The sequence below is a fragment of the Sinohyriopsis cumingii genome, chromosome 11, assembly GCF_028554795.1.
Source record: "Sinohyriopsis cumingii isolate HCF-2022 chromosome 11, ASM2855479v2, whole genome shotgun sequence".
NCBI lineage: Eukaryota > Metazoa > Mollusca > Bivalvia > Unionida > Unionidae > Sinohyriopsis > Sinohyriopsis cumingii.
The window spans coordinates 6769979-6782424 of NC_142971.1; the positions used below are offsets into that span (position 1 = coordinate 6769979).

The window sequence follows — 12446 nt, forward strand, 5'->3', positions numbered from 1 at the left end:
TGGTGAGTGGGTAAACGTACAATCTTGTTCGGTTGATAGGTGGTCACTTTAAAGTTTCCATCCTCTCCCGATTGCAAGGCTTCTTTCAATACCCCAAAGTTGACCACTCGACTGGTACGATGATTCAGAGTCAGTCCTTTCACTTTGCACGTCGTGTGCACTTCTCCTTGTTTGTCCCGGTATTCGTAGCCGTAATTTTTGGGACCACCATTGACGAAACTTAGAATCTTGTCGTCGGGATGCTCGTCTGTCCAGGCTCCTAAACGGTCTCCTTCGATGTCAGGGTGCTGTTGAATCGGGTGATGGATGTAAATGCAACTGTCCGTGTCAAAGTACAGGACGCGTTCTTCTAACAGATCTAAAGCTTCGTACAATTTTAAGCGAGCATGAGCTGTCACGTAAGCCGCAATGATGACGTTTCCAAAAGGGTCGTCTTGTACAAAGTCCAGATCTTCTTCGTAATTGACCAAGATCAAATCCTCGCGAACGACGTCCACGTGTTTCATGTGTTTGGTTTTGTCGTGAATCATCTGGAAGTAGCGGGAAGGTTCTGTCAAATATTCCGTCTTGGGTAAACACGGTCGTTGTGCCATTTTACCCCACCAGCAATTTAACATCACTTTGGCAAACGATCGCCTGCCTTCGTTTTTTTCGATGTGGTCTAAAGAGATGCCTTCTTGTTCGTAGTATTTCTCTTTGAATTGTATTTGGTCTTCGGGAGTGTGACACCAGGAAGGATAGCCGCTGGCTTCTTGTTTCAGTTTCAAAAAGGCATCCACGTAGTCGGCGAAAGTGCCTTTCTGAGTAGGGTCACCCTTGTGGTGCTGTTGTGTCTTGGGAAAGTGGCAAATTTCGTACACTTCTAACAGTTGGTATCCCATGTCCAGAGCTTTGAACAATTCCACGCTGACCCAGGTTCCCGTCAAGGCACGTTCTTCCTGGCTGTGATGGCAAGGTTGGTCCTGGTTGCACGTTTCGGCACAAGTACGGCACAAGGGAAACATCAGTTTGCCTTGACAATGGTGAGGTAAGACGGGATGGTATAGGTTCGTGGGAGGCAAAACTTTACACTTGATCAAGCCTTCGTATTGTCGAATGTTTTTCAGGTCGATGTGTTCCGTGAACAATTGCGGGTGCCCTACAGGAAAGCGACAATATTTGCACACGTAGGGATACAGCGAACACACGTCCAAGTATTTGATTTCTTCTCCTTTCTCTTCGTCGGCTTGGTACAGCAAACAGGTGGCATTGGTCCTTCCTCCGTACAAACTATCCCTCAGGTTCAGCGGGTCCATGAACTGGTAACTTTCCACGAGGCGTTTAAACTCGGGATCGGTTTTCAAACGGTGATCGTACTCGTGTTCCCACATTTCCACCACTTGGTATCCTTGCTGTTCTAACTTTAGGCGTCGCTGACAAGTGTCCTGGTACAAGTCTTCCATGGGTTCGTTGCAAAAACTGATTTTTAGTGCCACGGTCAGGGTAACAGAAGGGACATCCGTGAAATAAGCAACCGTTAAACTCGTACACGATCTTGGGGTTTTCTAAGTCCCAGCCATCTACCGAATACGTTCCGATGGTCTTTTCGCCTCCTCCGTTGCGGGCATGCTGAATCCATTTGTCTTCCTTGTCGCACAAGTAATGTAACCAACGTAGGGCTTTGACCGAGTATTGACGCTTGACATAGTGAGTCGTTTGAGGACTGATGACAGCCACGGTGTTTTCAGGCATGAATCGTTGGCGGTACACTAAGGAACACGCTTTGGCAATGGTGCAAGCTTCTTTCAAAGGATCGACCCCTCCGTGTTCCATGAACAGTTCTCGAAATCTTCCACAGCAACGCCGTAAAATGTCCACGTCGGAACGACAATACTTTAACATTTCTTCCTGAAAGTCGAAAGGGTCCGAGGCGTGAGCTTGGTACCAAGCGTAGAAAGCTTCTCGTTGTTCGGTACGCATGTTGTCGGGGTCGTAATAGTGAGCCTCAGGCAAATGGGGTAGAACAGCATGTTGATTGGCTTCCGTATTGAAAAAGTGTGGAAAGTACCCTTTAGCCATTTCTGTCATTCCAAACGTTTTAGGCATTCGGCTCAAAGGCATGGCCAAGTAACTCATCGAATCTTTAAACTGTACTTGTCCCACTTGCATGAAAATGATTTTGGCTCCGTTCAAGGTGACTTTAGGACGTTCGGTGCCATGTTCCGTATAGTACCTCAAAAGAAACTGTCCATCGTATCCGGAGAAATTGTGAGCCATCACCGTGGCATGACGATGACAATCTCCGTAACGTTCGATGTCCTCTTGGCTCCACGTCTTGTCGATGGGGTCTAAGACCCATTGGGCAAAATCGGCTAACGTGTTTGGTCCCCGAAAGATTTTTCCACGTCCTCCAGGAATCTTGCTGCAGTGAGGGCAATGACTGAAGATAGGTTCTTGAATGCACTTCTCGCACGCTCGATGAGCCACGCAGAAATTAGGGATGTGAATGCCAGTCTCTTGCATGCATTCGAAATCGAAAAAGATGAAATTGCCTTTCTTCTTGTGACCGTCCTCTTTCTCTGGTGGGGGTTGGTATTTTTGCACGTAACATTCGTGTTCCAAGTCCACGATGTGGTGACAAATGTGACATTTTTTCTTTCCTCGACATACGTGTGCCTTGGCATTGTTGGTACGTATGCCTTGTCTACACGTAGGGCACAATCTCAGGAGTTGACAAGCACATTTCTTCTGTGAACCTTGTGTTTTCAAATGTTGTTGGTAACAGGTAGGGCTGACAAACGTGCGCAGACAAGTCGAACAAGGCACTGGTTCTTCGCTCAGACAGGGTGGAGAGGCCAAACATCCTGGGCATTTCCATCCACAATGCTTGTGTTGCTTTCGATTATTATAACCATAGTCACATTTCTCACAGTAATATCTGTATCCCAGGAATCCGGTGATACTGGTAATGGTATCGAAATGGTCATCGTGATGATAAACATGAATGTATTTTCCGTCCTTAAAGTCTTGGCCTCGAAACAACAGAGACCCGCGCATTTCTTGAGGGTGCACTTTCAAGGTGTAGCGTGGAGCTAGGGCATCTTGTAATTTTTGCATCTCATGAATGCCACAGGGTGTGTCTTTGGACAGGCCAGCTTGTTGCAACAGGAGTTCTGCTTCGTTTCGTTGTTTGGTTCGGTTCGATTTTCGAATGTTCTCCCAGGTTCTTTTCCATTCTGTCGTGTCGTTCTTGTTGGCATAGGTTCGTCCCACCACGATGGCACGGGCTAAACACATCTGGTCATGAGGATTGTGAATTTGGACAAGACTACGCTTAATGCTGCGAAGCTCGTTCACCAATAACATCTTTTTGCGTCCTGTCCCTTGAGGAAGAGAGACGTGGGCCATTTTCAGTGTGGCTTTACCATCGGTGATGTCAAACTGGTCATTAGATTGTTGTACGTGTTGAATCTTGTCCATGATTTTGGAAGGGGTTAGTTCTGCAGGTCTGCTAAACTCGATCCAAACAGGGGATTTCAAACCGTCGTGATCTATGGATAGTGTCAAGCGATCGTCTTCTTTGGGTTGACATTGTCGCTTGAGTGCGGTGAGCAAAGAATCCCACATCTCGGTGATAAACCCTTCTGCTTTCTCCAAGGGTACGTCGGTCTTGAAATCTTTAAACTTCACCGTGTAGGTGTAAGCCGTGGTTCTAAATTTTCTAGAGGAGCGCTTTTCCGTCTCTCGAATGGAATAGTATTTTTCAGGGTTGACTAAGGGTGACGAACTTGGTTTAGAGGTTTCAAATTCTGGTTCACTCATGTCCTCTTCAAAATCACTGGCATGAATCTGTGCCAAGATTTCAGCCCTGGTACGAGGCGATAGATCACGTTTCTGCCTCTTACTTTCTTCTTATTCTTCTTTCTTCTCGAATGAATAGGATCGTTTCATCTTGAGTGCAAAACGTCAAATGACTCAAGTTCAAACACCATAGACTAATTTATAGTCTAGGCAAACCAGCGTATATAAAAAGGGTGTGTGTCTTGTCCTTTCACTATTCATTTCACTCTCAAGCTGAGCACAACGATGGAAGAGACTACCCAGATGGAACGTTTCGTCAGAGCTTTGCGAGGGGTCATTAGAAAATTCTCTTCAGACCAGCCGACGGACTACTCTCCTTCCTTTCGAGATAAGAGTCAAGATACTTGCTATATCTGTCAGAAGAAAGGGCATTGGTCTTCAGAGTGTCCAGACCGTCAAAAAAGAACAAAAACAGGGGCTAAAAAAGACAAAAGTCAAGATACCTGTTATTATTGTAAAGAAAAAGGACATTGGTCTCCAGATTGCCCAAAAAAGAAACAAGAGGAGTCAGAAGAAAAGAAGGATTCTTCAGAAGAAGAGAGGGATTCTTCGGAAGAAGAGAGGGATTCTTCGAAAGAAGAGAGGGATTCTTCAGAGGAAGAAGAGGAAGAAAAAAGACAATTCTATTTAAAAGAAGCAAAGAAACAGGAGAAGAAAAGAAGAAGGGAAGAAAATGAGGAAAAAACGGTGAAGAAATTCAAAAAACCGAGAGACTAAACAAGGAGAAAGAAGAAGTCAATGAACTTTTAATTAAAGTGTTCTGTGGTGAATTGTGAATTGGATTGTAAAAAATGGAGAAAAGAATACATGAATGATATAAGGTAAGTGTCTTTGAGTTTTGATTTTAAAATAAGAAGCTACACTCACGCACTCATATACAGACACGTACTATAAGGGTAAAATGGGTGGGGTTTATTTTTGAGTTATTGGCAAATTGAAATTGTATTTCTTTTCGAGAAATGTGGGTGGCCCTGAAAAGGGCCTTTTTATTTTGGTGTAGGGGTGAGTTTAACCAATCAACTTTAACTGCCTTAAGCCTTTGCCACGGCCAAGGCCTACTTCTGATGATTGGGTTGAAATCACTAAGGGTGGTACGACAGGCTTAGTCACAGGGTTGGCGTGTTTAGCTCGGGAAGGTCGTATTCTCTTCGGTCGTGATAAAGAAGTCTGATACATTTGTTTCAGACTTCTTAACTCCGCTAAAATGTCCAACAGTACCGTAGCCGTTTGATTTTCACCCTCTTGTTTCTTTGCTGCTACTTCTTCTTGCTGTTGTTGCTGTTGTTTTTTTCTTACCTCTTCTTGTTGCTGTTGCTGTTGCTGTAGGAGAAAAGCTTGTTCCGCTTCCTTTTGTCGTTGCATAAATTTCTCCAATTCTTCTTTCTGTCTCTGTCTAAAATTCTCCACTTGCGGTAATGAAGAAGGTAACGAAGGTTCCGGAACAAATTCTTGCGAGGTAAGAAAATCCACAAAATCCCAATGTACCTCTTCTGAAAGTAAGTCCGGGTTCCCTTGGGCAGTCTCCCCTGCTGGTGCACCCCAATGGATCGTTTTCTGAGTTTCCGTCATGTTGAATCACTGTCGCATAGATTGACTGCACACAAGCGCTAGCGAATCTATATAGACCAACTGACGTCACAGACTACTCTCTTCGGATTGGATGCGGGCTGACTGAATTTTGTAACGCGTGTTTGGATTGGTGAATGAACTCAATCCGTTTCAATCCTGCCTCTACCTATAAATAAGCGCAGTTCAGTGCATTGATTCACCTGTTCTCGTCGCTTCAAGATGTGGACCGATGTGCAATCTTCTACGCTTGTGTCTTCCATGATGTTCCGGACGGACATACCCATGTATGTCCGATCCAAGTGGGCCGTTGTCCACAGGACAAACACCAGCCTGTGGATACGTAGGATCTACGTAGAAAGACAAGGATGCCTGAAAAGAGTGCTGATTTACGGACCAACAGTGAGACGTAGCCTAATGACAAGAAGAAGACCAATGCGGTACCATTTATGTTAATGAATACATTAACATAAACCCAAAGGCCCTTTTCAGGGCCAGCCATATTTCTCGAAAAGAGATAGCCTTTCCATTGCCTACCCCTTTTCTAAATTTAAATTTAAATTTAAATTTAAAAAAACTTTAAAAAAAAAATAAAAAAATCCCATATTCAATTCCCCTTGTCCCTAGACAAACCCAAACTCTATTCCCATGTTAATTTCCCTTGTCCCTAGACAGACCCAAACTCTATGTTAAATTCCCATTGTCCCTAAAGTGGCCCAGCGTTTTTCTCCATGTTAAATTTCCATTGTCCCTAGAGTTGCCCAGGGGTGTTTTTAATGCTAAGTCCCATTGTCCCTATGGTGGCCCACTTAACTACTAACATAGAGGATAGACTAAGTAATGCATCTTGGTTCTTGTGTTCTAAGCAACATAGAGGATAGACTAAGTAATGTATCTTGGTTCTTGTGTTCTAAGCAACATAGAGGATAGACTAAGTAATGTATCTTGGTTCTTATGTTCTTAGCAACATAGAGGATAGACTAAGTAATGTATCTTGGTTCTTGTGTTCTAAGCAACATAGAGGATAGACTAAGTAATGTATCTTGGTTCTTGTGTTCTAAGCAACATAGAGGATAGACTAAGTAATGTATCTTGGTTCTTGTATTCTTAGCAACGTAGAGGATAGACTAAGTAATGTATCTTGGTTCTTGTGTTCTAAGCAACATAGAGGATAGACTAAGTAATGTATCTTGGTTCTTGTGTTCTAAGCAACATAGAGGATAGACTAAGTAATGTATCGTAGTTCTTGTATTCTTAGCAACATAGAGGATAGACTAAGTAATGCATCTTGGTTCTTGTATTCTTAGCAACATAGAGGATAGACTAAGTAATGTATCTTGGTTCTTGTGTTCTTAGCAACATAGAGGATAGACTAAGTAATGCATCTTGGTTCTTGTGTTCTAAGCAACATAGAGGATAGACTAAGTAATGCATCTTGGTTCTTATGTTCTTAGCAACATAGAGGATAGACTAAGTAATGCATCTTGGTTCTTGTGTTCTAAGCAACATAGAGGATAGACTAAGTAATGCATCTTGGTTCTTATGTTCTTAGCAACATAGAGGATAGACTAAGTAATGCATCTTGGTTCTTGTATTCTTAGCAACATAGAGGATAGACTAAGTAATGCATCTTGGTTCTTGTATTCTTAGCAACATAGAGGATAGACTAAGTAATGCATCTTGGTTCTTGTATTCTTAGCAACATAGAGGATAGACTAAGTAATGCATCTTGGTTCTTGTATTCTTAGCAACATAGAGGATAGACTAAGTAATGCATCTTGGTTCTTGTGTTCTAAGCAACATAGAGGATAGACTAAGTAATGCATCTTGGTTCTTATGTTCTTAGCAACATAGAGGATAGACTAAGTAATGCATCTTGGTTCTTGTGTTCTAAGCAACATAGAGGATAGACTAAGTAATGCATCTTGGTTCTTATGTTCTTAGCAACATAGAGGATAGACTAAGTAATGCATTTTGGTTCTTGTGTTCTAAGCAACATAGAGGATAGACTAAGTAATGTATCTTGGTTCTTATGTTCTAAGCAACATAGAGGATAGACTAAGTAATGCATCTTGGTTCTTGTGTTCTAAGCAACGTAGAGTACAGACTAAGTAATGTATATTGTTTCTTATGTTCTAAGCAACATAGAGGATAGACATTAGCTCGAGTCACCATTAATTTACCCTATCCATCAACCTTTTCAGCCTTTTTGGATTATTTCTCAAACTACACAAGAACGACTTAATTTTTCTTTTTATAATTTTGATAACAGTGGATGTCCTTTGTGTGATTTGCAATGACAAGGTTAATCATTGTCTTAGAACTAACTCTACAGAACAGAATTGTGTCAACCGTACCAAGAATAAGGTGTTACGAACATTAAAACGTTTTATTCTATATTTTAAACTCGATCTTCATATAGTCATGACATCGGAATGCAGTGTCGGGTGAACACTATGAAATATACATCTCAGTCATCCAAACTGTCGATCTTACATTTAGAAAAGTCCTTACATATCACTCAATCGCACTTTATTTGCAGAAGACTTTCACAATGGTGCATGGTCTTTCAAGGAGTTGGATATTGGCTACATCACTTTTTAATAAGTATCGTTGATATCCCACAAATGCATGGTTGAATTTAAATATCCTGGCAAAGAAACTTTCGGACATTTCGTCATCATTCTTTTGGGAATGGAAATAGTGTTATATTACCTACTGACAGGCTGAGGAATTTACCGGGATGTACAACTTGTTTGTTTTTAATGAAACACATTTTAAGTGAAGAGAAAGTGTTCGTGTTAATGATGCAGACTTAACTGGGGAAGAAAAAAATCCTTGATAATAATAACGTTTATTTGTAATACAGGCCACTGGCCCATGATACATACCCATACATCATGCGGTACAATGAGATGTGTTAGTGCGTAACAAAAGAATACCATATCTACTGAAAGTGATCATTATTGCATTTTTCCAGTTGGATGAGATACAAGTACATAATGTCCAGTAATCACACAAACTATTTAAGGGGAACCCTAGACCCTGCATGGAACAAGTTTTGACATTGATCTAAAGTCTTATGTAGCCGGAGTTATTGACAAAACAGTTTCTCTAATCTTTAAGGCTTTTATAGGAAATAGTCCTACATTAGTCTTCAGAATTTTACTAGTATCATTTTGTATAGAATACCTATTAATCTTTGATCAAGATATATACAAAACAGATATTCGATTGTGCCATTATTTCATTTCTTCTCAGAAACACCAGGTCAATGTGTCCATCATTCTATGAGCTGTGCAAGGAAAGGAATCTGTATATCCGTGGACTTGTGGTGTGATGGACTGGAGAACTGTGGACTCCAGGATGATAGCGATGAGATTAACTGCGACTACGAAATATCAATTGGTTCAGATTCGAGTAAGCAACTTTCCTACTGACTGACATCCAGAACTGAATTATGTATGTATGTATGTATGTATGTATGTATGTATGTATGTATGTATGTATGTATGTATGTATGTATGCATGCATGCATGCATGCATGCATGCATGCATGCATGCATGTATGTATGTATGTATGTATGTATGTATGTATGTATGTATGTATGTATGTATGTAAGCGGGTGACGCTACATACGGTCCACTTTGTAGAAACCTTACACAAAGACCCCTCTTCTTGCAAGAGGTGTGGGTTGGCAGACTGTACCTTCTTTCAAGGTGTCTGCTTAATTTGGTTTTCGTTATCTAGAGGTTGACCGCCCTCGATGTTATTGCCAGGTTCGAGTAAATATGAATATAAATAGTGAAACTTATAGGTGGAATCGATAGAGATCTGAGCAGATATATCGAACAAACCAACACGAGCCCCCGTACATGTAAACAATCAATTTAATCAATTGCATAAAACAACTGTGGGAATTCATAACATCAGGAATATACTCTGCTTTTAGAAGAAAAAAACTTTCACCGAATTACAGAAAAAAACCCACAAACATATTTAAACAAAGTAGATCTGTTTTACTGATAGAATTAGTTCATCATAGGATCGAGTGAACAATCGAGGTCAGTGCCTTGTACAATCTAATAACCTGTTACTTCGTGCACTCCACTTCCACTGTAGCTGTTCCTTCGACTTCCGTCGGTCTTGCCTCTTTCGGTCCTCACTCTGTGTGTAGCACGTAGAGTCACAGATACCTGGTTCTCAGGATAAGTACGTATCACTATACGTTTCAGAATACGTTGCAGAATTAATACGTCGTACCATACGTCACAGAATTATTACGTCCCATCATACGTCGCAGGAAATATTTTCTCCCTTTGAGCTTTCAGCGTTTCTCGCTTCTACCGCCAAATTTTGTTCGATGGTTTTCCCACGACAACAGTCCTCTTGGACAACAGTTTTACGAGAGAATTTCTCCCAAATTACTATCGGTGTCTTATAACGCTTGTTTTCTCTTGCAGAAAAGTTTAGACTGATTAAATTTTTCGATGTGGCGTTATTAAAACTAGGAAATTTACTCTGGGAAACACGCCTCATATTTAGCGTAACCAATCAGAATTAAGTATATTTGCCGCCTTTTCCAGAGGCGCCAAATCTGGGGTCAATTTGATCTTCTACGCTGCGACTACAGGTTAATGGAAATTCTCAATTTGTGACAGTTTTACCATTAAATCATAGTTTACCGTGTCCCTAATAGTCAGTCTGGCCGCTGTATAAACAAATGCTTAATTAAGAATAAAATTCTCCCCTCGAAAAGCCATTACCGATCATGGCAGTATGGCTATTTGATACGCGCCTGTCCCCATAAATCTAATTAATTGTTCTCTGGTCTCAACTAACGTGTTCTTCATAGATCGCCATAGATTTGCCCCTTCACAATATATATATATATATATATATATATATATATATATATATATATATATATATATATATATATATATATATATATATATATATATATATATATATATATATATATATATATATATATATATATATATATATATATATATAATCAGAGATAGATAGATAGCGTATGTATGCTAGAGATGTGTACATTTTTCATTAAAAGGAAACGAGGCTTGCTGAGTTTCCTTTTTCTTTTTTAATGAAAAAAATAAAAAACGAGTGGTATATCATTGATACAGCGTACATAGCATGCATATATTTTATATATATCACATACAAATACACGTATTTGTCTTTTGAATGGAGTTAAGATTGACTACAAGCAACTGTGTATTGACAGAGTGAGTGAACTCCGCACATACCTGCCGAGCGTGTCCGCTACAAAATGTAGTTCTGTGCATTTTGTGACTATTTACGATCGCCATTGCATATTGATCAGTTGATTGTTTTCTTGTTGGAGTTTCTACTTTTGTTCACATTGACTAAATCAATATAAGACATACTTATGATTTAGACATGAAAGATGGTTTTAATGTAGAAAGTTGAGCACTACAAACACTGAACCCTCAGCCAGTCACGTACCGGCGCATGGAAATAAGTGTGGCGTAGAAACTAAGCGAAATAATAATAATGAGGACTTTGTATAGTGCCTAATCTTTAGAAGCTCTAAGCGCTTTGCAACTTTAGACAACACCTATAAGACAAGAAACATAATAATATTATTACAAAAACAAACAACATGAAATTAGAAAAACATTAAAAAAATAAAAAAACATGCTGAGAATATTTCAGGTAGGAAACATTATTAGGTCTTTAAGTTTGTTCTTGCTGTCGAAATAAATAAGTTTTGAGAGCCCTCTTGAATGTGATCACTGTGTCTTTGTATCTAAGTTCAGTGGGCAATTCATTCCACGTTGATGGGCCCTTGTATGCAAAAGAACGCTGTCCATATGACTTTGTTTTCATACTTGGAATAATGAGTATACGATTGTCAGAAGAGGAGCGTAAGTATCTTGCTAGTGTGTACACATAGGTGAGGTCAGATAGGTTATGTTGGACTAGAGTCCGACAGTGAAATGTAGCACAGAGAACAAATTTTGTGCTTGATTCTGGATCGAATGGATAGCCAGTGTAGGGTACAGAGCAACGGGGAGGTGTGAGTAGTTAAGTGGGGCACCCTAGGGACAATGGGACTTAGCATTAAAAAGACCCCTGGGCAACTCTAGGGACAATGGAAATTTAACATGGAGAAAAATCGTGGGCAACTCTAGGGACAATGGGAATTTAACACAGAGTTTGGGTCTGTCTAGGGACAAGGGGAAATTAACATGGGAATAGAGTCTGGGTTTGTCTAGGGACAAGGGGAATTGAATATGGGATTTTTTTTTTTTAAATTTTTTTAAATTTAAATTTAAATTTAGGCAATGGAAAGGCTATCTCTTTTCGAGAAATATGGCTGGCCCTGAAAAGGGCCTTTGGGTTTATGTTAATGTATTCATTAACATAAAGGGTACCGCATTGGTCTTCTTCTTGTCCTTAGGCTATGTCTCACTGTTGGTCCGTAAATCAGCACTCTTTTCAGGCATCCTTGTCTTTCAACGTAGATCCTACGTATCCACAGGCTGGTGTTTGTCCTGTGGACAATGGTCCACTTGGATCGGACATACATGGGTATGTCCGTCCGGAACATCATGGAAGACACAAGCGTAGAAGATTGCACATCGGTCCACATCTTGAAGCGACGAGAACAAGTGAATCAATGCACTGAACTGCGCTTATTTATAGGTAGAGGCAGGATTGAAACGGATTGAGTTCATTCACCAATCCAAACACGCGTTACAAAATTCAGTCAGCCCGCATCCAATCCGAAGAGAGTAGTCTGTGACGTCAGTTGGTCTATATAGATTCGCTAGCGCTTGTGTGCAGTCAATCTATGCGACAGTGATTCAACATGACGGAAACTCAGAAAACGATCCATTGGGGTGCACCAGCAGGGGAGACTGCCCAAGGGAACCCGGACTTACTTTCAGAAGAGGCACATTGGGATTTTGTGGATTTTCTTACCTCGCAAGAATTTGTTCCGGAACCTTCGTTACCTTCTTCATTACCGCAAGTGGAGAATTTT

At 40.6% G+C, this 12446-nt stretch overlaps 1 protein-coding gene across 1 annotated transcript in view; it reads left to right on the plus strand.

Annotated features, from left to right (window-relative positions):
• The window catches only part of LOC149787569 (uncharacterized), an 84147-nt gene that overhangs the window by 48598 nt on the left and 23103 nt on the right, over positions 1 to 12446 (plus strand). The window contains exon 4 of the mRNA XM_089973719.1: positions 8668 to 8826. Within this exon, the coding sequence (XP_089829845.1) occupies positions 8668 to 8826 (159 nt within the window). The remainder of the gene's footprint in view (positions 1 to 8667; positions 8827 to 12446) is intronic.